The following is a 25,009-nucleotide window of genomic DNA, read 5'->3' as shown; positions in this document are numbered from 1 at the left end:
TTGTAACCCATTTAGTCGAGAAACCACAGCTTGTATCACTCCTTACATGATTACATTAGTCAATCCCTTATTTGTGTGTTTTAGAAGAGGAAGAAGAGGTGGATGGAGGTACAAAACACTTTTTAAAGATATTATCGATAAAAAAAAAATGTTCATTATTGTTGAAAAATTACTTTTGGTAATGTTTCCGTTTGGCCGAACAAACCACCAGTGTGCTTCTTCTTGCAGAAGAACATGGGGTAGAAGAGGAGCAAGAGCCAGAGGAAGGTACTGCTCAGGTTTTCATTGAACTTTTTAACCACAAGGTGCACTTCAATTCCTTGAATTGGTTCAAAAATAGAAAATCTGTTTCATAATCAGATGCACCTTTTATCTGGTTGTGCTTACAGACCTCCAATGGATTTTTTGTGGTACACAGCGCTCAAAAACTGTCAAAGTGTTTTAGTTTGGCTTGTGGTACGCACTGTCAATCAACTGTCTGCGAATGAGTTGAATAAAGTTTAAGAGTTTAAGTTAGTTTATTTTACTTTTTAATTTACAGTTAGTTTTCAAAATAAAAAAAACACTAATGGATCAACAATGGAGGGGTAAAAGAGGCACATGTGGCTCCAGAGCTGCATGTTAATGAACTTTATAAAATGTGTTGGTGTATTAAAGAAATGGAATGGTTCTACATTCCAGCATTTCATCAGTTGGAACAATAAACAATTTCTAGAAAATCTGGACAAATCAATCTTGAAACATCTAAATAAAGACAGCATAACAGCTAAACCATCTCACAACAGCTGCCAGACAGGTGAGGAGAGACAAAGAGGCACAGGTTTTTGGAAAACCGAGCATCTTCCAGACAATGAGTCATGGGCCAACTCATTTCACAAAACCAAAACGCCCTTGTGGGAAGCAATCTACCTGACAGCTAGCGTTTTGTTAAAACTGTAATGTAATAGGAATGCTTATCAGACCAGCTGCTTTGGGACTCTGTGTATCCACCCTCATACCCCAAATATTCCTTCTAAAACGTCAGGAGGCCAAAAGACCTCGAGGAAGTAAATGAATGCATGCTTAAAGCCTACAGAAAGCTGTTGATTCTAAGTACATTTGCTAACTACAATAGTAAATCAACAGAGCAGAGCCTCCGCTCTTAAGTTTGAATTTTTATTTATGAGAAGGTATTTTTTATTTTCAGTTATGGAAATGACAGAGTTTAACAGTTGTAGTTTGGGAAACACCTGGCTGAATCTTTTGGTTGTTGGTGATAAAATATCACAGAAATTTTGGAGCCTTTCCAATGATCTGATCCAAAATCTTAAAATGCTTTAATAAAGCTGCATTTAAAAAAAAAAATCAAATGTGCGTGCTTTACTGGATGGTTTAAACATCTCCACTCAGGCTGTCATCTGAAACACGCACAGATTACATATAATCACAAGCACCCAGCCCCCCTCTTGAGAGCTATCAGCTAGAAATACCAGAGGAGGGTTCACTCTAAAACAAGCTGTTGGTATTGATCTGATCTCCATCCAAATGTCTGTTCCAGCTGGTATCATGTCCAAGAATTATGGCAGAAAGGACCACATCTTTTGGAAGCTGTTCTTCTTTTTAGTGTTGCCTATTATCACTGTAAAGATGAACACATTTGACCCACAGTTGAAAATGTCTTGCTTTCAGCAGAAACTACACAGGAGGAAGACACGCCTGCTGCCACAGAGGCTGAGGAGCCCAATGAAGAAGAAGCAGGTGAGTGATTCTTTTTTTTTCAAAGCTGTATTGCCTGAGCACATGTCAGGGATCCTGTTTGTGTTGTCCCTGCAGGTCGGCTTGCAGCTGACAACTAAATGGTGGTGACTCATGTATTCCACCCTTAATGAATAGTGACACACAGATGTGAGGATGATCTGCTGGCTACAGCAAACTTTTCACCTCGGCATGCGACGGGCCTGCACATCCCAAGAGTTCACACGGACATGTTTACTTACCGTAGTCACAATAAATATAGCAATTAAATGAATTAGTCAGAATCCCTGTTGAGGCGTGTCCTCATGTGACTCTATCGCATTGAGAACATTTCTCTCATCTTTCACACTCCTTAACTCTGCTGAACCAGCAAAGTTCCCAGAATTCATCTGTTTCCAGACACTTAATACATAGCAGACATTAGTAAGTGTCAGTGTCTAGAAACAGCAACATTACTCGTGCAAAGTTTTGATAAGAATGATTTAACCAGCTGGTTCTGCAGGTCAGCTGGAACAGTGGTGAATCCATTCTTCTGTTGTAGGTTGAGCATAAAATGAAGGGGAAAACACAAAAAGGTCCAGAGCAGCTTTACTAATGCTTGCAGAATTTTTTTGATTATATTTTATAATGAAATGCAGTTACTCTCTCCACCACAATAACAAAGAAAACAACAACCATAACCCTTGTACTATCCTAGGCACTTTAACATTGGGAGTTGGGTCATCTAGACCCACTAGACAGTGCTCTGAACCTTTTTTCTTCAATGATTTGTGATCTTCACTGGTGTCCATGGATTACATGAAATCTTTCCACCTTTATCCACCTTTGTCATGGTAGGAATAACAGATCAATGCAAGGGTGGGGTCATCTAAGATAGCACAAGGGTTAAAATGTCACAGCCACCCAGAAATGCCGTGTTTCCAGCTCAAGTAAAAGTGACCGGGGTCATTTTCAGAAAGAAAAAAAACTCCTTAACTGTTTGAAACACATTGTTGGGAAGATCAGTCATTAACTTTCAACCACCAGATAAGACTGAGTCTTTTAGGCTACGAAGCTTCAGTTACAGAACTATTTGGGGCTGTGCTTCCATCAAATAATTGACAAACTTGCAAACAAGTTAGGGGAGAAACGACACAATGCTGGTGAGTACGCCAGACAGAAGACTCAGCGGCAGAGTGCCTCTTATCAACTCTTCCTGGCCAACTCTCCACACTTTTTCTAAGTCTATTTGTGGCGAGTGATGCATGAAGGAGGAATGCATCTCTGACAAAAACATGACAGGGGGTCCTGATCTTTCCACTCTCTGCTATAATCCTGCTGCGTAATGAAATGTGTGTTACTAACTCTCACTGGCTTTTTGCTTTGTTTCAGATGAAGAGGGAGAGGCGGAGGAGGGGGAAGGTACGACAGTTTCCGTTACTGGTCCTGTACCTGGGATGTACTCAGTACATCATTTTTGGCAGCAGATGCACAATTTAAGCATTGTGCACTATCAAAACAGAAAATCTGAATGCTTCCATTAGCTTGGCTATTTACAGTCTAGAGTAGTTTAGTGCAGAAGTGTCTGTTTTTGAGTTTGGTTGGATTTGCTCCACTCTAACTCATCTTTATATATTTTTTTCCCTCTTAAACAGGGGATGGAGCCAAACCAAAGTTCAAGTAAGTAAAAACCTTTACAAGAACATACATTAAGCGCACAGATTTCTCACTTAAGTGCAATCTTTGAAGAAAAATGCCACATGTCAATGACAATAAAAGACAATAAAACTTTGGGTTTTAGAGGATTTTTTCATCTTTAAACAGGTTTGTAAAATATAAACTATCAGGAAGTAGATGCAATCATAATATATGTATATACATATGTATTTCATTTAAATAAAGTGGTATACTGATTTTTTAAACTTAAATTAAATTGCTCATTTAATTTTTACTTCACTGTATTTCAAAGTAAATATAGAAATCCAACCAATGCCTTGTTGGAAACTTTGAAGGTTAAGGCTGTAATTTAAAGATGTTTCAATGACATCCGTTCAAATTTAAAACCACACGTGAAGATGCAATAGGTATAGCTTTTAAATAACTATACCTATTAATTCTTACTTCTATTCATTTATTTCTAGGCCCTTTGTCATGCCAAACCTGATCCCTCCCAAAATCCCAGATGGAGAAAGGGTGGATTTTGATGTGAGTTGCAATAGTGATGGCCCATTTTTGTGCTTTAACTCTTAAAATTGCCAGATGCTAATAGGAAATGATTTATTTTAACCCAGATTTGGGATAAAGCCTAAATAGTGATTTGCCTGTGTGATTATTTTTTGAAGGACATCCATCGTAAGAGAATGGAGAAAGACCTGATGGAGCTTCAGACTTTGATTGAAGTTCACTTTGAGAGCAGAAAGAAAGAGGAGGAAGAGCTCATCAATCTGAAAGATAGAATTGTAAGTTTTGAGAAAACACATTTTTAGCAGAAACACAGATTTCTAACAGTTTGGTGGACTGGTCTGTCATTTAGGAGAAGCGTCGCTCTGAGAGGGCAGAGCAGCAAAGGATTCGCAGTGAGCGAGATAAAGAGCGCCAAAAACGTCTTGAGGTAAAGTCAACTTCCAGCAACTCAAATCATCAGTTCTTCTTTTGTCCTTTTGAACTCTGCCATTACGTTTCTCCAGGACGAAAGAGCTCGTAAGGAAGAGGAGGAGGCCAAGAAGAGAGCAGAGGATGACGCAAAGAAGAAGAAAACCTTGACCAGTCTTCACTTTGGAGGCTATATGCAAAAGTTGGTGAGTCCTTTATTTGATTTTCAATATATGTTTTAATTCTAATTTAAAACAATGACAACAAAGCCATAGATTTTCTTTTTCTTCAACAGACAGAGAAGAGGAGCGGGAAGAAGCAGACGGAAAGAGAGAAGAAGAAGAAGATCCTAAATGAAAGACGCAAGTCTTTGGACATCGAGAAAATGAGTCAAGATAGACTTAAGTAAGTGGAGAAATATAGAAAACCTTCACAAAAAACTGTCATCTGTCCTTTGAGTTAAACAATATCATGAAAATATACTCAACGACAGAAAATTAAATTTCTTTTAGACTAAAAAAAGGATTATAAAAATAAAAAGGAAATAAAATGTAGTCCTTTTAGATCTCAAAAACAAAACAAGCCCCAACATACAAAACACAATACATACAATATCAGTTGATAAAAACCAAGGCCCAATGTATAACCTGTGTAAACATTCTGTATATATGAGAAATACAAGAATATTAAGTTATTCAAATGAAAGTATGAGGAATTAGATAGAAAACCCAAGTGTTCTTGCATTGAAGTGTTGGTTACAGACTGCAGGCAGACTTCAGAAGATCAAACACTGTAAAACTGTCTCTGTAAGTTTCAAATGATCAAAAATACTTTTTGCACCGGAAGATGATCTATTTTATGACATAAATGTTTTAGAACTTTACAGAGGGATCTGTGAATGTGCTTGAGTGCACACAGCTTGGTCTACCTCATCAATAAAATTAGAGAATTCATATCATTTAACTAAATTTAAAAAAAATAAATTCCAAAAGGTTTAAGTAGACTTAGGAAAACAGAATGGATTTTCCAACAATTATCTTCATTTGCGTCTGTCATTAAAAAGCTTTAATTGATAAAGCGTTTTAAAAAAACTACAACTAAAAGCAATAACAACGTAACAAAGTTGAAGTTGCTGGTTTGCATGGTGGTGGAAGATTGGTAATTTGGGCTCGTTGTTTTTTTTTTTTGTTTTTTTTTTAAAGAGCAAATTTAGTCATGAAATTGACCAATAAAGCTTCTCTGTAGACCAGAGAATTCTGATGGCCAATGTGATCCCACCATCTCAGCAGCTAAAACCAGAACTACATTAAGTAAGACAACTGGATAAAGATAGCAAGGATGATCGTTGGTTACAACTACACAGACTAAGTAACATTTGTGTGGGGATTCTGCCTTTGATAGGTTAAGGGACTATCTCTCAGAGATAACGTAATGTGTGTCTGTTGAAGGTGTGAAATCAGACTTCTTGAGCATCAGCAGAAGAGTTCCGCAAGGGTTGATTTTGGCCGACATCACTCATTCCACGACAGAGTGGCAACAACAGAATGGGGTTTTTAGTGTTTATTGTTCTAGTCAATGTCCAGATCTTCCTGACAGTGTGGTGTGTCTTTATTTTACAGGGAGAAAGCCGTGGAGCTTTGGGAGTGGATGCACCAGCTGGAAGCTGAGAAGTTCGAACTGCAGTACCAGTTTGCCAGACAGAAATATGAGGTGAGCTCACGCAATAGTTCAAAACACGTCACCCAAGTTCTTCACTAACATCTGTTTTCTTTTTTACAGATAAACGTGCTGAGGAATCGAGTGAGCGACCATCAGAAAACGTGAGAATGACCTCTGAACTATAAATCCAATCTGCAAAATCTGCTCTGAAAATGCAGCCTGAAGGCCGTCATGCATGTGGTTGGGAAAGCTCGCAGCAGGGGTGTGGGCTGGAAAAAACAGTGTTCCTACCCTGGTGGATCTGCTGTGGTTTAAACTGGTGGTAGAAGGCTTTGCTTTCTCAATGACTTTTGTGAACAAACAAGATATGCAAGAGTTTTTGACCTATTTTTTTTTTTTTTTTATATCCAGAACCAAGCGGACCAAGAGAGGCCTGAGGAAATGAACGGCTTGGATTCATGTGACCACATACACCTCTGACATCAACGTTAGGGCTAAATCCCCACTCCTTCCTTTAAAACCTCCACCTTCAATGCCATTTGTTCAACTTCTCCACCTACGCATTGTTTTTTTCCCCTGCAATTCCTATGTTTTAGTATGAAGGTCCTTTAAGGTGTAAATAAAGCTTTCTCAGTGTAATCATGCACTTTTTGGCCTATAATCAGTTCATCTGGATGCAATGAAAAAAAATGAATTCTGTCTTCAGAATAAATTTTTTTCGAAGTACAGAAAGTCAGCTGCACAGTGGTTAGCGCTCTTGCCTCACAGCGAGAAGGCCTTCCCGTGTATGCGTGTTTTTTCCGGCTTCCTCCCACCATCCAAAAACATGCTTCATAGATTATAATTGGTTACTCTATATTGTTCCTAGGTGTGAATGTGGGTGAGTGATTTATGGCCCGATAACAGACTGGTGACCAGTCCAGGATGTCCCCTGCCTTTGTCCACGAGTGGCAGGGATAGGCTCCAGCGGCCCCGTGACCCCGAAAGGGAAATGTGCTTAGACGATGAAAAAAAGAACGAGTGCAGAAAGTCTAAAGTACAAGGAGGCAGAAACATCCGCCTGCTAAAAGACAGGCTTGGACATGAGTGTGACTGAAATGATGCAGTTTGGACTAACGCCCAGACAAACCACCCAACATTCAAGAACCCTTCACACATTCAGAATAAGGGAAAACAATTTGTTCTCAAATAACCCTGGAAGAAAAAAAATCCATTCTGCTTTCCACTCTCCTCAGTGGAACTAAGTCAACCTTTTTTAGGAGAGCAGAGTGGTTTTGACCAGTCGAGCAAATGCAATCTGACCTTTAAACAACTACAGGACGGCAACAGAGCAGACAGACAAACAGATGGGAAAATGTAAATCATGCAAAGTACAAAAAAGTATCTTTTAGATTAAATTCTCTGTGCTGCTGAACTTCTCAGTGTTAACTTGGTTTACTAATTTAACAGGCTTTCAGTTTCTCAGATGTGCTTTACAGAAAGGCATGCACTCTGCACTCACCACAAGAACTGCAGGAATGAAAGCCTCAAGTCTAACGACGTAAAAAAAAACACAGTTTAACGTTAGGTTCTTAACCTGTTTTCTACCAGAAAAACATTAAGCAAGCACGGACAGAACATTTGAGAAGACTTAAATACTCGAAGAGTTATTTACTCAGAGAAGAATTACACTCCAAACATATGTGCAGATGTATTTATTTCGTGTAATGAGTCACAAGCAATATTTTCTACAACATATGCAATGCACATTTATTGAGAAATTCCTTTTTTTGCAATACTGACTTCTACTCCTCCCCAAGGCAAATGGTCTTCAAGTCTTTAGCGCAATAAAAACAATCCACCGTCTTGTACTGCGAGGCCGTGGGAAATCCCTATAACCTCATTTCATTCCACGAATGTTGGGTAATTTCTTGTGCAGCATTTAGGGAGGATTTCTAAACTTTGTTCTAGACAATTTTAACAATGCAAGTAAGCTGTAATGTATCCAGAAAGCTTTATAACAGCAGCAGTGGTGAAGAAAAAAAGAGGATTAGAGAAAAAGCATTTAATAGAGGGTGTTGCTCCTCTTGCCTGAGGACAGACGCACAGATCAAAATGGAAAGGGACGATTCAACAGGTCTTCGAGCATCAATTTTTCCCAGGAGATGGATTAAATAAAAGCAAGGAACGTGTTGAGGTGGGAAGCCATGCTGACTGCTAAAGGTTGACACGCCCAAAACTCTTTCTGAGACTACTTCTTCGTCCAGTTAGTCAGTCAGAATGAGATCGCAGCCCCAAATGTGACAGAAGACTACAGGAAGAAATATGACCAACAACAGCTTCTGACAACAGGAAAGGACAAAGAACTCAGCGTTACAATCCAAACAATGATGGCGTAAATGGTAAATGGCGTATACTTATATAGCGCCTTTCTTCCTACAAGGACAAAGCGCTTTACAGTCACAGACCCATTCACCCAGTCACACACACATTCACACACACAGTCACACACTGGTGGCGGCTCCGCTGCCAAACACAGGCGCCTGCCTACCACCAGAGGCAAGGTGGGGTTCAGTGTCTTGCCCAAGGACACTTCGACTCATGGGCGTGCAAGGCGGGAATCGAACCTGCAACCTTACGATCATGGGACGACCGCCCTACCGCTGCACCACGGCCGCTCCATGATGCACAGAATGTTCATAGCTGATACCCATTATCAACTTTCAAAGAGGTCATTTTGAGATGTTGCTAGAAGCTAGTTTGCACAAAGGCTGCAGACAAAAAAAAAGAACCATAAGTGACAAACTTTAGCTTCATGGATGTACAAAAGATCCCTAAACGCATTTCATGGTTTTATTGGTTATGCTGATCAAATGTGCTGGTATGCTGGATTTGACGAGTCAGCAATTTCTTTTCTTCCATTTGCAGCCTTTGTGTTAGAGGCTAATCAGCATTTGGTTGTAGCTTCAAAAGGCCCACTCCAAAGAAAATTGAGTTTTGGATTTTTTTTTAACATATTCTTGTAGCATTTTTCTGTCGATGGATGGCATGTTTTATTTTTTTTATTCAATCAAAAGCAGAAGAAAAGAATCCTGATTGAGAAAGAGCTTTTGTGACGTAGAAAATATGCAAGGCAGGCCACATGCTCGACGCTCCACTTAGAGAGCTTTCAGCAACGGGGAGGGGAAGGGGGGCGGGGTTCCCACGTGCCAACAGTCCTGCCGCTGAAACTAAATCCTAGAAACTGACAGTTTTTTTTGATTTGGGCTAAACATGCCATTATAACAATAATAATAATAAAAATAATAACAAAATAAAACACTGGGAACACTTAAAAAACTCAAAAAATTATTGGGATTGACTTTACATAATAATAACAATAGGTCCTTATAGTATGTAGGCTATTTTAGCTGAATGCTTGTTTTTCTTTAAAAAAAAACTGTTTAAGAATAAAAATGTAACACTTTAGAAGTTTATGACATCCTACTATTTATATGAACTATGTTTGCCTAGTCTAAGAAATATACACTGTTGGTAAATTTAATAGAAAGCTCTGAACCTTTACATAAACAAACAAAAAGAAACAGATTTCATTTTTTTTCTTCAAATCAAATATAAGAAACTCACTCTCTGCTAGATTTCCTGTGATAAGCATCAAGTATGACAAGATCAAAACTATTCTTTCTCTTCCAAGCCTGCTCATTCAGTTCTTTGGACAGCACGGGATTTCTTGGCGTTGTGCCTACGGACAAACACCAGGAAGGTAAAGGAGGTTTGATATTTCAAAAGCCACTTCTCTTACTGCAAACCGCAGTTTGGAGTGGCGTCTCTTGCAAAACACAAAAACATGCATCACACACACTTCACACACTCATTGCACCAACCAAACCCACCCAATCTCTGTTTATACAACGGAAACTTGACAGTTCAAACCCACATGTTAAGGGATCATCCATGTACCTAAAGGGTGCCTTTTCTTGATTTTTATATTACATGTTTTGCTCATAATTGATAAGCTCTTTCAACAGTAATATCATTGAAGACTTTTTTTTAAGGGTGTGGTCACGGCAGCTTGTAATCCCGCCAGTTTCCATCTGCAAGCACAGACACGAGCACACAGAAAAGACAGGGGACAAAAAAAAAGCATTAACCCTTTTGGGATTAGTCTGGTTCATGTCAAAGAGCTTTCAGATCAGTCTGAAGCGAGTCATACCATGTCAGACACGTCGCTCACGTTCACTCGATACACACGGCCGAGTGCTGTGCTTTGGTGGTTGATTCATTTACAAAAACATTTTTTTTGAATCCCAACTGTAAAAAAATACAAATATTTGAGAAAATCAGTTGACAGTTGCACATATACAAGAACATACGTGCATTACATGTCTAAGACAAGCTGAGACAACAATTCAGAAGAATCTGGCTAATATTATTCTAGAACTAGGTCTACAACTCTGTCAAAAATGCATCTTAATTCAAGATATCCTAGTCTGCGGGGTGTCCCGTCTTCTTTTTTCACTGGTTTTCATGTTTTTTTTTTGGAGAAAATAGCGCTCCTTGCTTTTGTCCTTTATCTCACCCAGCGTTTGAACCTACACTTCATTTAATAGCCTATTTTCCACACCCATAATAGACGGAGCATGCTCAGAGCAAGTTTGCTGGGATTCCAGTGCAATTATTTCTGTATTCCCTGAAGTCTTGAGAGGCGTGGCAGAAGGGAAAGGAAAGTGACTCAGTGAATAACTCCAAACACCAGGTTTCAGCTGGAGCATCCCACTGTTTGTGCTGATCATGGCACTGACTCGTCTATAGCCCATACATCAAACGGATCCTGTTCCTTCCCAAAAGACGTCTTTAAAACTTCATTTCAAACCTGAATTCCAAAGTTACCTTTTTCACAATGCTTTGTAAATTCTTCTCATTCCACATGCTGTACAGCAGCAACGAGGCTTCTTTGCTAGCTATGGGAAACGACCTATGACAGAACAGAGGGGAGTCAGGCAGCGTGCTGCGGCTGGTCACTGCAATCACACGGATGAGTTTATAAACACTCACTCATTCGCGCCCAGGTCCGCCAGCGTATAGATCAGCTCCTTGTTAATGACGTTTTTGGTGAGCCCGTTGTTAGCGTGCACCAGTCTCCGAAATGTGCTGCAAGCTGTTGCTACAGTTTCATCCGAGTCCCCCATTTCCGTCGGCCCGGAGGAGAGAAGGCTGGCGAGGTCAGACAGCACCTGCTTTGCTACAGGTGAGACATGGAGCACAATTCCATTTAAATAATGAAGTCAAACATGTGCATGCCTGAAACAGACGTGGAAAACAGGGCATTTTAAAACAAACTCTAATTTTCCATTTATTAACATCCATTTTTCAAACCTGCATAATTCCCGGTTGTAGAGCCTACCCAGCAACTGAAGGGTGAAGGCGGGGTACACCCTGGACACTTTGAAAACCCACACATGCATGAGGACAACATCCAAGCTCGAACCTGGGTTTTCTCGGCTGTGGGGCAAGGGTGCTAACCACTACACCACAGAGCAGCTCACAGCAATAGCAAATACATGTAAATCCAAGTAACTTGAAATAGAAATAGTGTGTAGCCTCATGACACAAGAAAGCTATGCAAAAAAAACGACAACAAAAGTGAATGAACACAAACAGCGGCGGCTGCACCCACGTCTGTTGTGGTGCTGATAGACACAACTATCAAAGAAGTTCACAAACCTTTGACAGGAAATAGACAAGAGTTGAAATTTAGGAGACTCAACAAAAATGCTTCATAAATTTGCCTCATTTGTGCGTTTCCTTTTTTTTCTACTGCTAGGAAAACAAAGTCAACAAAAGAAAACATTAAGGCTGCTAAAAAAACAATAAGTTAATAAACACATAGTCCAGACTGGGGTTTGATGGCCACCATGAACTAAAAAAAACCTTTAATTTTACTAGTTGACAGATAAGATGGACACCTTCAAGTCGTTGACCAATCAAATGGAACCCTTCCATGTTTGAAGTCCAACTCCAATGTAGATGAAGGTCATTTACAGTAGAATCAAAGTTATGTTGACTTTTATTTAAATGAAACTTGCAGTTAAGTGGAAATAATGCATTTGTTGTTTTTTTGTTCATGTATCACAAGTTGTATCGTCATCGCAGTGTTCATCACCATTATCGCTCAACGCAAGTTTTCCTCAAATCATGCAGCCCTAATGATCATGCATGCTTCTAAAATGACACAAAGAAAACGATTTTTCTAAAAAAAAGAAAAGTGCTTCCACTTGCTTAAGAACTTCAGAATAATCTAATTACAGTCCATTAGTGAGGGTACTGTGGTTGATATCGTTTTTTTTCATTTTGCGCAGCTTCTTACCCATGGGGGTTTGAGAGCTCTTGTTGCGAGACAGGTTGCCCAGCAGGGACAGAGTTGTCTTTTGGAGGGGTTTTTTGGGCGACTTCAACAGAGAAGGCAGGACATGCATAGCCTTTAACTTTTCCAGCAAAACCCCACTCAGAGCAGAGGATCCCTGAAGCAAAAAGATGAGTGGTTCATGTTATAGTAATAGTTCATATATAGACATTTTCTATTTAATTGTGTAGGAATAAAGTCTACTTTTACACTTTGAGTCTTTGCTGCTAATATTAGTAATTTTGAAAGCAAAAGTTTGTTATTGCCTTACCTTTCTGCCGGCAGTGAGATTCTGCAGGGCTCCACAGCTGGCCTCAAGAGTGGCGTCATTTTCAGAGGAGGTTAGCAGAGACAGGTAAGTCTCTACGGCTTTAGGGTGCCACAACCACTGCACCCCTGACACCTCACTGTCTGCTGTTGGAGCTTTTTCCATGTCGTAAATCAACTGCGGAAAAAGAAAAAAAACGTTTAGACTAAAGAACTTCCAACGTTGTGAAGATGTGCCGTGGGCTCGCCCACCTCCTTTTGAGCTTTGCTGCTCCTGGGGCTGAAGCATCCCACTGAGGACTTTTTCTTTGTGTCCTGTTGGGCCTCTGCTGAAAGGTGGTAGTGACTGAAACTCTCCGGGCATTCCTCCTCCAGCTGGAAGGTCAGGTTATGGAGAATGCACGTACAGTTCTCCACTGACTACAAAACAAGAAGTAGCAGCACAAAAAAAAAAAAAAAAAAATTGTTAGTAAATATTAAAAATAAATCAAAAGGGTCTTGTTTAGACTGGACTGGCCAGGTCAAACTTGGGTGGGACTGATGCTCAACACTTATTTTTACAACCTTATTGACCCCACCTGTTGAAAATCTTAAAATGCTTGAGGGGGCTACTTGGTGGCCCCAGACGGGCTTGTGGGAAATCTTCAGGTATGTAACGGAGACTGTATGAATGTGTAGACAGTGGGAACTGAGAGGGCTCACTCTAAACAAACCTCTAATGTATAAATAAAAACAAATATTTTTTAATGTGCTGTTGCATTCACATTTAAATAGGCAATGTGATTTCTATACAAATGTTCATTATTATTGATAACCTTGCATCTTTATATCATTTTCTGGTTAAAGACTTTGTATTTGTGATGCATCAGAGTGAATAGGTCGAGCATCACTTTGAATGAAGCAGAAGCTTCAGATTATGTAAACACAGAATAAAAAGGAAGAAAACTGTATTTGTTTGGGCTTTCCCTGTTGCAACAAAGCTTCTTGTTTTTTTCCCCCCAATAAGTTTATGAAACATTTTTAAAGACCAACAACAATGGCGTTGGTGTTTTTAAGCATGTTCCTGTGGCTTTTTTCTGATGGCAGACATTTAAAAAGAAAATTAAGAATAACATTGCATTTCTGAGTATTTTTGAATTCAAATTGTTGTGAATCAGGAGCAGACGAAAACGTGCCGTTTGAAAAAGGTCGTAGTTGTGACGTCGAAGCCACAGGTTCCCTGCTTCACTCTATTCCTTTTAGTTTTCCATTTTATTGTTGATTTTTTTTTTTGTGGATGATTCAAAAAGGAAGCAAAACAAAAGACAAGTTGCAGTTATGGTCAAATTTAAGAAATAAAAAAAAGTTAAGTTTTATTTGGATAAAAAAAACGAGTAAAACCAACGAGCTTCAAAAATGTCAATAATTCAAGGCCAGAGTATCATTTAAGAAACAATACAACCAGATGAGAAATGAGCAGTTCAAATCTCGGAGCCAATTAGAGGCTGAATGAATCCACAGGCAGAATAGACAGATATATTAAGAAAAGTTAAATATAAAATAAATTTACGGTGACGTTTTTTTAAATACACTTAGTAAAGTCTCTGAATCTAAAAGAATATCACAAAAGCTTTACAATAAAAAGATAACCAGCTATTTTCTATGAAGCAGTGAAGACATTTTTAGCTGTGAGAGTAGAATATATAATAAAAAAGTAAATATTGCAAAAACAAAACAGTACATAACATAAAAAACGTGATGGAACAAAAGTCTACTCTCTAACACTGCGTCTTTAAATATCCTTAAAACATATTTGCTGCTTTCTTATCAAAACAGAGAAAGGAATCATAATGCAGAAGATGACGGGGATATAACAGCTTGTGGTTACTATGACGACGCATTGACCTTCTTACCGGGTCATCAGGGTTTTTCTCTGCCACGCAGGACTGAATGTAAGCCATGAGTGAGTCGATGAGGCCAGGACAGTCTCTCATAGACTTCCTCTCCTTTTCCTCACCACAGCTCAGGTTCCTTCACACACAACAGAATAACATCGTTTGCTCAATTTGCGACAAACTAGAGTTAACTAAACAATGTAGTGCTTCAAGACAAAAAAAGTCCATGACTTTTATTTAGTCTTGGTGTCTGAACAAGAGCAGCAGGTTTATACCGAAGACAGCCTGTTGCACAGTTGAAGACGCCCGGGTCCACGTGGGTGATGGTGTCTGACAGCACGGTGAACGGTCTGACCACATGTTCAGTCAGGACAGGCATGGCCGTGCTTGTGAGCTCCTTCTTCAATTCCTCAGCAGATGACAGGTTCCACAGCAGGCCTGTTCATGACACCCAGGAGAACTTCAGAACCACGACTACAGGTCTGACTCAACTTCTGCTTTGATGGCATTCCCGGTGCAAACCAAAAAGTATGGGAATCTTCAAGTAAACACTTCACTTTCCTTAATCTTAAAAGTTTTCTAGAGGATACGCTTTATAGATTCAGATGATTCTAAATCCTACCAGTGATTTGTTTCTGGGTCTCAGTAGAATCCGTCTCCTTCAGTAGCTGCAAGGCCTTTGCTATACCGCTACAGTGCTGGACCTCCAGCTTATTCTGCTTATGGTTGAACACAAGGTTTCTCAGCGCCCCGGCTGCCGCCTGGCTCACATCGGGGTTGGGGCTTCGCAGGAGGGTCACCAGAGGTGGAATGCCCCCCAGCTGTAATACCTGTAAAACAAATGACACTGATATGACTGAAGTGTTGGGTGTGGAACGGCAGAGACAGAAGTCAACAAAGCTAATATTTAATACCTTAATTAATTAAGTCTAAAAAATGCATTTCAATCCACTGACAAGACGTTTCTTGACACTTCCCCCCCACCTCAATCAGCAAAAGCAACAGTCAAGCAGGATGATAAATGAGCTCTGTCTTTGCTTCAGGGCAAGCTACTCTCAGGTCTTCCAAGAGTACCTCCCTTTGCATCCATTATGAAACTAAATCCACATGCAAATTGCACTTGTTGACAGACAGTTTAGCACATTGCAGCTGAATGCTTATTTTGGGGTCCAACCTCCGTCTTGGCCTTGTGCTCTTTGAAGGTGGTGTGTTGGATGAAGCTGGCTCCACGGTGCTGGCAACTCTCCTCTTTGTAGGCCAGGAAGGCCACAGCCTGCTTCAGGGTCATATCTGACGTGCTCATGGTGGGGTGCACGCTAAAACAGAAACAGTTGAAAGATGTTCTAAATTCAAATTTGGATTTGCTTCAAAGCTAGATTTGTCATGAACTGGAAAAATGAAAAAAAAAAAAGAAAAACCTGATCAGAAGTAAGGAACTCACACTGATCTCTGCTCTGTTTTGGATGTTTTCAGAGTACCGAGCTTGCCTTCTTGTTGAGAGTGAAAGGAGGGTGACCGGAGGGTGTTAGCCACAGACACATCATTAACCATAAAGGAGGTGGTGTTTCGATTTATTTGAACCTGAGAGGTGGTTTGGCCTTGAGGCATCTGTCCCTTAACTCTCTGGAAAGAATAACAGTTTACCGTGTGAATTTTGTCACTGTGGAATACCTTCATCCTTTCAACAAGAAGAAAAAGAAAAACACTAAATGTGTAAAACAGAAATGGATCACCATGCTCTGTGCAGACGGTACAGACCCAGGTCCAGTCAGGACAGGGTCACTGCGACTGTGTTTCAGCCCGTTGGATTTCTGGGATTTGGTGCGACTGTTGACTTGCTGATCCCACACGCCTGAAGAAGAGATATATCGTCCTCCTTTTGCAGATAAAGTACGACTCCGTTGGGAATTTACCTAAGGAGGAAAACTTTGTCATATCACATTATTTATTTCAACTGCAATTGGACACAAAACCAAGGATTACAGACCTTCTTACACAAAGAGCAGCACCCAAACTTCAGATCAATTTCTGGTTAGAGAGGATTAGTCTTTGTTTTTTTTTAAAGTCATTCTATTGCTCCTCCTCAAAATAGAGACAGAACACAAGTCCAGACTAAACATGAGTGCTGGGTGAAGGTTAAAACTCTGGAGTGTTTTTCAAAACAGGATTGTTCTCACGTAAACAAAGACACTGTTAGAATGACTGTTTACAGAGCTAAACTCGCATGGAAGTTTCTCACGTGCAACGCTTTCCCTTTTTTTTTTAATTAGTCCAGTGCTTTTAACTTTCCTTTTCAGAAATGTTTGCATTTCTTTTAGAATATTTGTAGGTTGAAATGTTTTAAATGGTATTTTTCTAAAAAAGCTTCATAAATTGTCACTGCCCGTGGGAAGAGTTTAGATTTATAAACTGCTCAGTCATTTAAGACTTCTCGAATCAGCTCTACTCACATTTACTGTATTCAATTACTACTATAGTTTAATAAAAGTATTTATTCTATTATTTATTTTTTTCAATGAAGATTTATATTTTCAAATCGTGTCTAATTGACTTGAGGTGTAAACTGTTGTCAATCTGCTGCATTTTTGTGTCGTCTCCCTAAAAATACACTTTTCTGATCGTGAGCATTTTGTACTCCACAACAGCAGTATAATAAAAAAGAAAGTTTTTTTTTTTTTTACCACTTTGTTTTGCACAGAAGCATTTTGCTGTTCCCCACCCTAAAACTTGGCCTGCCCAAGCAAAAAGAACCTGAATGTGCACCTTTTGGACTGAGCCCACATTCACAGTTTTGCAATCAAACGTTATTCTCTTCTGCAAATCCCTTCTCTTATTTCAGGGTGTGCGTGCTCTCAGGAAAAAAGTCAGATTTTCACAGATTAATCCTTCAGTTTCTTTGATGCAAGTTCATGTCTTCCCCTTTTCTAGAAGGTTTGTGGATGATTAAATGAACAAGGTAATGTGCACAATTTAGTTTTACGTTTTTTTATTGACAATGTTCACAACAAGCAAGTCTAGCTGTCTGAGGTGAATACAATAATGCAGAAAAAAAGCAAAGCCTGATGAGTTCTGCTTTTAATTCAGTAAACACTTCTCTTATTGTTAGGATGTTTTTTGTGTAACTGGTGATTGTAATGAGTTAAACCAGATTTATTTATACAAAAAAAAAGTTAACAGATTATATCAGCCTCATTATTTCAGACTATACATATTTGTGTGTATGTGCAACATAAGCCTCACTTTCTAACTAGAACAGTTTGACGTTCACAGCCTCCGTGGGAGGTGGATACTCCTAAAAACCAAAAGAATATGTTAAGTAAAAGCCTCCAAGTCACTGAGACTCTACACCAGCTCCAGGAAAGAATGCTGGGTTCACTGATAGTAAAGGTGTGGTACACAGACAGACAACTCTTTGTTAAACTATTCTTGCTGTTAAGTGTCTAGGGGTGTAGCCAAACGTAACTGGAGAAGTGTGGCAGAGATCTGTCAACAGCACACTTTTAAAAGCCCTATTTATTTTGCATTTATTTTTTTGCTGTTGCAACGCAGCATGTGCTTTTTAGTTGACTAAAGCCAAAATAAACCAGCAGAAAGAGGCCTGACGAGCCAAAGCAAAACTACACAGTCCACTTCCAGACTGATGACGGCTTAAAGAAAGAATCCAAGAACAGTAAAAGTTTCTTTTATAAAAGCAAATAGTTTCTATGAATCTTGAAAAACTCAAAACATTCAAACTACATTTTTAAATGGCTTAATGCAATGATAGTAAAAAACAGGCTTCAATGCTCTTTATGAACTGGTTTATGGTCAAAAACACTTTATTGCTTTTAAAATGAATGTTTCGAGTAGAATGTATTCACCATCTATGCAGTCATTAAAAAGCAGCTTTTTACAGGTTCAGGAGACTATAAAAACTAAAGCGAGTAGCAGTGTAGAACAAGGTAACGTGACGCCGCTTAATTATTTTTGTGTACTGGTATTTATCGTATCTTTGTGGGTGTTTTCAGATTGGACACATGTGGCTCGCTTAAGGTAAACCAGAGTTCATTTCAGGCAATAATGTGGAACAAATTTTCAGTGTAAATACACCCAAGCGGACCCTGGACCGGAACCAGGGATCGCTCTCTGACCCACTTTGGAGGTGGTCTCGGTTCATTTCCAATTGGACCGAGCTTTGGTTCGCTCTGAGATTCCTCAGTCTGAATATAATCCGTTCCTGGAGCGGAGCAACTGAACCAAAACGACCACTGTAGCCGACGTAAACAGAGTAGGAATGAAGCAACAAATGAGCCGCGCACAAATAAATATAAAGCAAAGATTGTTGTGTTATTTTACAGAAAAAGGGTTCAACTGTTTATTTTGTTAGAACACTTATTTTAACACAACTGGAAACGCTTCTTACATGCTTTTCTGTGTCTTGTTGCACGGCGCTGCTGTGATGTCACCCTAAAAGCTACCTTGTAGTTTCCTCATGAGAATTCTCTTAAAAACAACGCCATAACACCACAACAATGAGACACATATTGAAACGTGGCCGGATGAATTCAGGCTGATTAAAACTATTTTTTTTAATGGGATAGACATTGCTTCACACCGTTTTCCCGACAATCTATATGTCATAAACACTTCTTATCATTTCTTCTTAGCTGTCTTCTTGCCAGTAACCGCCCTGCAGCATCACTCAACCAGAGCATGAAAGCGAGTAACAAGTGTTGAGCCTGACGTCGATACAGACTAGGGCTGCACGATATGAGGAAAACCTGCGATATGCGATATTAGTGATCAATATTGCGATAACGATAAATTTGCGGTAAATAAACAAATAGAAAAATAAACAAAAACATCATTCCCATTTCATTGCAACAGTTTAAAAATTATACTCCAAATGACCCTCATCGACATGGGGGACAAACATCTAACATAATAGGCCTCCATCTGATTGGTCAACAATGGGAAGGCGTCTATCTGATTGGTCAGAGCATAAAGGGATTTATTTGATTCGTTAAATGCTTCAAACTGCTAGAAGATTGTTTTAACACATTTTGGGTTTGCGATTTATTGCGATATTCGCCATCTTTTGCGATATGCATATTGCAGAGCTGGATATTGCGATAACGATAAATTTGCGGTATATTGTGCAGGCCTAATACAGACGTTCAAAATTTGTGAGCAAAATAAAAAGTTTGAATGAACTAAAAGTGTAAGACGTTCATCCTTTCTGTCTCTAGTTGCTTTGCTCAGTCCTCTGAATTCCTGACCAATGACTGAAGGGATCTTTAGACCCGTGGTTTTGTTTACAACCTTTGGTCTGTAACAGAATGGTCCACTTCATGCCAGTCTGAATACAGACCAAAAGCAAGGTTTGGGACTCTAACCGGAAGAAAGGATTTTTCCAGTCTGAATACACACTTAGCTTAAAGGCCTCTGGAGGGCTTTCATTTTATATCACATCATCATACTATTTTTTTTTTTTCAACGTGTGATGAAGATACTTTCCGTGTCAAAAACAGAACATCATCATACTCCCAACAAATGCCTCAGCTCTCTGTCAGGAGATCATGTCAGGACAACCTTGAGTAAGAACACACACTCATGAAACCACACTGCAGAGGTCAACAGAGTTCAGCTGTGGCATCTGTATTCATCCAGTTTTTCAAATGAGTGGAGTTAAAACGTGTTGTCTGCAAACATGTTTGAGTAACCTTTAAATGTACTTTAAAAAAGCCCAAACATAACCATACCACCAGTATATTCACTAGTCCTTCTGGCCTTGTTTTTGTGTCATAGAAGTCTGGATTCAACACTCATTTGACTTGGGTGTGTTTATGTTGGGAAACATGTAAAAGATCCCGAGGGAGCAGGACTGCTTGCTTTGTGCAGCTTTGAGGAGGAATCTATGCAGGTACTGCTTAAAGGTCAGTGTGTCAAAACAAATGTGACAAGCGGATTTCAAAACAAAAGAATTTCCCCTCCGTTCCACCAGCATTCCAAAGGAATCAACCCATCATAACTCTGTATTCCAAGAGTTTGTTCATGGAAATAAGACTGAAGGAAAACATTGGTAGACTAGACTATTGGCAGCTTAAAAAAAGCAACAAGTGTAACTGAATTACAGTCCATCCCTAAATATGTTTAGTTCATATTTTCTAAGAATGTTTTACTTTAAAATGTTACATATATTTTTAATTACATTTTTATGAACATTACTTAATTATTTGTAGGGTCCTTGTTGCACTTTTCCTTCATTTTTTTTATTGTTAAAAATAATTATCATTCTTTATCTTTATCATTCATTTTTTATAAGGCTTTCTTATAAACTTTAAGTCCAATATTATGGCATCGTCATAACAGCACAGCCTTTATCTTTTCCTTTTTAAATCAGTCTCTACATTTGTGATACAAAATATGCTTGTTTGTTTTCCACTTTTTGAAAATAAAAAAAGAAGTATAGACAAAAAATCTTTTCTGTACATGGCAACATTTGCTATATAGTAGTTCTAACCAACATCGTGTGAGAAAGCAGGCACTTCCTTAATTACATCATGCATATCCGCTAAACGGGAGCGCTCTCTATTTTTTAGTGTTTTATTCAATCAGAATTCGAGTTTTTGAAGATATGGTATCATACTTTAAGCTTGATTAATGCTGTAAAAAAAGAAAGAAAAAAACTTTTGTTGAGTCCCCCCCCCCCCCCCCCCCCCATCTTAATCTACAAAATCCTAATAAGTGTTCAAATAGGAAGTGCAAATGCTGCATGCATCAATGACAGTATAATCCATTCCATTTCCAGTCATGTTTGATGTTCATTTGTATAGCTTGCTGGAGCTTATCCCGGATGCCTTTGAGCAAAGGCTAAGGCGTTTCCTTGCCAGTCCATCAAAAGGGCCACATATGCAGACGTGCAACTACAGACTACTCCTGAAAAGAATCTGACACCCTTTCGGATGCATTTCATGCCGTGTACATGAGAAATCAATGTGAACTCCTCAGAGAAAAGACCAGAACCTCTTTCACCACCAGAGTAACAACCACAACAATGTAGTATGCTGACCTTTACTGTGACCCACATTTTCTTCACCTGATATCTTGAAACTGCCCCACACAACCCCACTGTCCAAGCACACATGCTCCTGCAGCCTTAACTCTCCCACGCCCAACCAAACTGCAAATTACATCTTATTTTCTAACCAACTAAAAGACCAGAAACTGAGAAAAGCTGTTGTGGATTTTGATGATAACAAACAGCAAATTACCCCTCTGCTGAAGCCGGCAGACTTGCTGAAGTTGGTGTGACTGAAGGTGCCGTTTACTTTGGTTGGAGAAAACTTGAAGGATCCAAAGTCGCTTGAAGTTGTGGAGGTCTGCAGAGTCATGCCTGTTGAAAAAAAGAAGAAAAAAAAGGAAATAAAAGATGCGCTTAATGCAAAACCAATAGTAGGATTGGTGTGTAAATTATGTTTGATTTTTGCTTATATGCGTTTTGTGCAAACCTGAGGAAATACAATTGAAAGGTCAGACATGTTTACGCATCTGCTCAACAGGAGTGGCCGTTTCAACAAAGAGACGGGTGTAATTTGGTGTGTAACCATATCTATCAATATGGTGGCCCTATCAATCAAATTTCAGCTGCTTTTGTTTGCATTGTTGGATGACTCGATATTCTCCTTCCTACAATCAGCTTAATTTAACAGCTGGACCTCAACTCTACTGTTTGCATCAAAATGACTGGAATGCAAGAAACAAAATCCTCCAAGAGATCGAACAACTATCTGCTCAAATCAAAATGTCACGCTAAAAAACAATTTTGTCTTAACTGGTAACTAGCCAACCAGCTTTCCCCCCTATGCTCTAAGGAACTGAGCAATAAACTACAATTTAAGCTGTCAGTGGAAGTTAAACCATAGAACTCCACTGGTTCTTCCACAAATTCAGTACTAGATACTTAAATCCGGTATTAACCTAATTTTGATTACAATATTTCATGCGAGAAACCATGTAATCCATCGAATGCGCTGCTGTAATGCAACAGAAACCAAATGCATGGGAACCGTTTTCCTTCTAAAGGAATTCCTGCTTTCGGATAAATGCAAATAACTTTAGTTCTGTGGACACATTCAACTTATAAGTTGGCATAAACATATTTTTCTTTCACCAATGACTTAAAACAATAATTTAAAATAAAATAAAAACTCAAAAACCTTTTAACCTCGGAGAATAACTTTAAAAAAAAAAAAACTTAAGACAACATCAGTGCAGGAAACTTGTAAGAAATTTCCACCGATGTAAATAAATGACATAATAATGATCCCCATTTCATGACAACATATGGCCAAAAGAAGAAGAATTTTGCTGATATCTGTGCTGAAATATTAAAAATTTGGTGTTAATCCTGTTAATATTATTTTCAGCAAGGTATTTGGCAAAGTTTTAGATGCTAAAGTCATTTTATAAAAAGTAAGAATATGGTGTTTTAATTGCTGCTTCTCAATTCAATGTGGGGGAAAAAGCTACAGGTGAGAAAAATAAATATTTATATATTATTTCATGCACTATAGTAATTAAATCGAGTATTTTTAGCTAATAAAGTTAAATTATTAGCCTACATTGTTCGAGTTTGCGCTTAAGTGAAAGTTTCTGAGCTTTGGCATGTGCACTCTAACTGAAAACACATTTTTGGTTTGACAGCAGTGTTTCACAACGACTAAATATCACGGCATGTTAGTTAGGTTCATGTTGCAAACGCGAAACTTTGAAGACTGTCATCTGTTAATCAGGAGTTCAGATCTAGCAAATCATGCTATTATATTACCATCCTCCCCCAGAATAGACTAAGATTTAGAACACGGGTAAAAGGGAAAACAAAACAGGTTATTGTTTAATTGAGTGAAAGCACATCATAAAAACGTAAATAAACCAAGCGGGCATTTCTGAAACGTTCTGTGACGCAGTTTTCAACTCAAGCGAATCAAGACAAAGCTCTAAATGTGAAGATTGTCATTCGGACATCAGACAGACAGGACGGACGGACTGACTGAGCGGTTTTCCTACTTGATGGAGGTGGACTGATGATTTTCTTGCTCTGTTTGAATTTGCTCCTCTTGATGGTGTTGACCTGGGTGAGCACGCGCTGCTGCCCCGTGCTCAGGCCGTTGTCGGACGGCAGCGCGAGCGAGGTGTCCTCCCCGACGTCGTTGACCATCGCCGAGCGTAGCGGCTCCGGACTCATCATCTTCCCGGCGCTTTTCCCTGTCCGCCAACACAAAACTCTACCAGTGAGCCAGGAGTCGGAGAAACTAAGCACTCGTAGCTGAAACGGGCGCGGCCAGGTTCACACTTTTGAGGAGGTGCGGAGGGAGGGAGCGTTCTGAGGTGGCCGAGGGAGGAGGACTCCACCCTTGAGACCGCGCCTGTCAGGGTAGCGCACGTGCAGGTGAGCAGGGCAGGGTGGAGTGGAAAAGAGGGAAAGTTAGTACGGCAAGCCATTGTGCCAAAATTCTTAATATCAAACCGGTTAAGTTTGCTAGTTATGCAACAAAATCTAGTATTCCTGTCCCCCCCGAAATTCGAAAACATGCTAACTATTAGGACACAAACTTGTTAACTAGTTAACAAGTGACAAAAAATGCACTCATTAACAAATTATGTAAAAATTACACTTTTTAGTTACAAATTCTAAAAATACTGGTAGTAGACATAAACATAGCCTTTAGTCTCTATGTTTTACCATCAGTAAATGTACAGCTCCCTGCCATGCAAGAGTACATGTTAGTGTGTTGTGATGTGTTGAATTAAAAAAATAAATAAAGGCAGCTTTGTGTCATTTTTGGCAGCGTGAGCAGAATGACTAAGTAATTAATTTCCCAATTTGATCATTGTTGATATATTTTTAAAGTGTTCCCAGTGGTCTTTTAATTAGGATTATGCTATTTTAAATCAAAATAGAAAATACCTGTCATTTTCAAGCACATAGTTTCTGCAGAGCGGCAGTAGTTCATTAAAGGTGTTCATCAAATTCACCTCTGAGATGTGTACAGGACAGTTGGCATGGACTAAGCCTGCTCCCTTTCCCATCATCGATCTATTTACACGTTCATCTAGTTTACAGCCCCTCACAACCTCAACCTATATTAACTATGCAACGAAAATGGCTAGCAGCATTGGAACTATCCAGCCGGAAAGTTTTGAGCCAGCCAGAATCTAGTTCAGAAAAGGAGAATGATGACGTACGTGTATCTAAATCAGTGTTTTTCAACCTTTTTTTTGGAGCAAAGGCCCACTATCCTTGACAAAAATCCTGTAGCATATGGAAGCATTCTGTAGCATAATTAAAAATAAAAGTCAGAACCAAAAATGCTTTTTCATTTTCAAAATGAAGCTGCATTTTTTGACTCAAGATTAAAATGAAAAATCATTCCTTCAAAATGCTTTTTTTATTTTCTTCTTCAAAAACGCTTATTCTGTCACTTAATTAAAATGATAATGAAAATGGTTTTTGAAAATGAAAAAGCATTTTTGGTTTTGA

The 25,009-nt window shown here is 39.1% G+C and overlaps 2 protein-coding genes across 4 annotated transcripts; one reads left to right on the top strand and one right to left on the bottom strand.

Moving 5' to 3' along the window:
• Positions 1-21: 21 nt before the first annotated feature.
• Positions 22-6,610, top strand: tnnt2a (troponin T type 2a (cardiac)). 3 transcript variants are annotated; one of them, XM_023956632.2, is made up of 13 exons: positions 22-108; positions 229-267; positions 1,672-1,737; positions 3,106-3,135; positions 3,369-3,393; positions 3,855-3,918; positions 4,056-4,172; positions 4,247-4,324; positions 4,401-4,511; positions 4,601-4,710; positions 5,925-6,015; positions 6,085-6,125; positions 6,376-6,610. In XM_023956632.2, the coding sequence occupies exons 6-13, from the start codon at positions 3,865-3,867 to the stop codon at positions 6,407-6,409; spliced, it is 636 nt and encodes a 211-aa protein (XP_023812400.2). In that variant the 5' UTR covers positions 22-108; positions 229-267; positions 1,672-1,737; positions 3,106-3,135; positions 3,369-3,393; positions 3,855-3,864; the 3' UTR covers positions 6,410-6,610. The 3 variants fall into 3 exon arrangements, with proteins under 3 accessions (XP_023812400.2, XP_023812399.2, XP_078805985.1); XM_023956631.2 differs by having other exon boundaries at positions 24-108; positions 1,669-1,737; XM_078949859.1 differs by lacking the exon at positions 6,376-6,610 and having other exon boundaries at positions 66-108; positions 1,669-1,737; positions 6,085-6,129.
• A 1,033-nt stretch (positions 6,611-7,643) lies between these two features.
• Positions 7,644-23,944, bottom strand: pkp1a (plakophilin 1a). The gene is made up of 15 exons (XM_011477148.4): positions 23,536-23,944; positions 21,741-21,862; positions 16,221-16,400; positions 15,929-16,110; positions 15,662-15,803; positions 15,110-15,317; positions 14,763-14,925; positions 14,506-14,623; positions 12,866-13,033; positions 12,618-12,791; positions 12,311-12,464; positions 10,999-11,185; positions 10,834-10,918; positions 10,157-10,254; positions 7,644-10,037 (listed from the first exon to the last, which is right to left on the bottom strand). Exons 1-14 carry the CDS (start codon positions 23,714-23,716, stop codon positions 10,180-10,182), a joined length of 2,139 nt encoding a protein of 712 aa, XP_011475450.1. The 5' UTR covers positions 23,717-23,944; the 3' UTR covers positions 7,644-10,037; positions 10,157-10,179.
• Between the last annotated feature and the right edge of the window lie 1,065 nt (positions 23,945-25,009).

The sequence above is a fragment of the Oryzias latipes genome, chromosome 7 (genome assembly GCF_053564925.1).
Source record: "Oryzias latipes strain Hd-rR chromosome 7, Olatipes_Hd-rR_3.1".
Classification (NCBI taxonomy): domain Eukaryota; kingdom Metazoa; phylum Chordata; class Actinopteri; order Beloniformes; family Adrianichthyidae; genus Oryzias; species Oryzias latipes.
This window is presented reverse-complemented; position numbering and strand designations above follow the sequence as displayed.

Excerpts from the sequence above, each read along its gene's own strand:
- tnnt2a (XM_023956632.2), top strand. The coding sequence starts at position 3,865 with ATGCCAAACCTGATCCCTCCCAAAATCCCAGATGGAGAAAGGGTGGAT. Across the intron at positions 4,325-4,400 it reads AGCGCCAAAAACGTCTTGAG|GACGAAAGAGCTCGTAAGGA; the intron begins GTAAAGTCAACT and ends ACGTTTCTCCAG. Across the intron at positions 4,711-5,924 it reads ATGAGTCAAGATAGACTTAA|GGAGAAAGCCGTGGAGCTTT; the intron begins GTAAGTGGAGAA and ends TTTATTTTACAG.
- pkp1a (XM_011477148.4), bottom strand. The coding sequence starts at position 23,716 with ATGATGAGTCCGGAGCCGCTACGCTCGGCGATGGTCAACGACGTCGGG. Across the intron at positions 15,804-15,928 it reads AAAACAGAGCAGAGATCAGT|CGTGCACCCCACCATGAGCA; the intron begins GTGAGTTCCTTA and ends TTTCTGTTTTAG. Across the intron at positions 13,034-14,505 it reads AGAAAAACCCTGATGACCCG|TCAGTGGAGAACTGTACGTG; the intron begins GTAAGAAGGTCA and ends CTTGTTTTGTAG.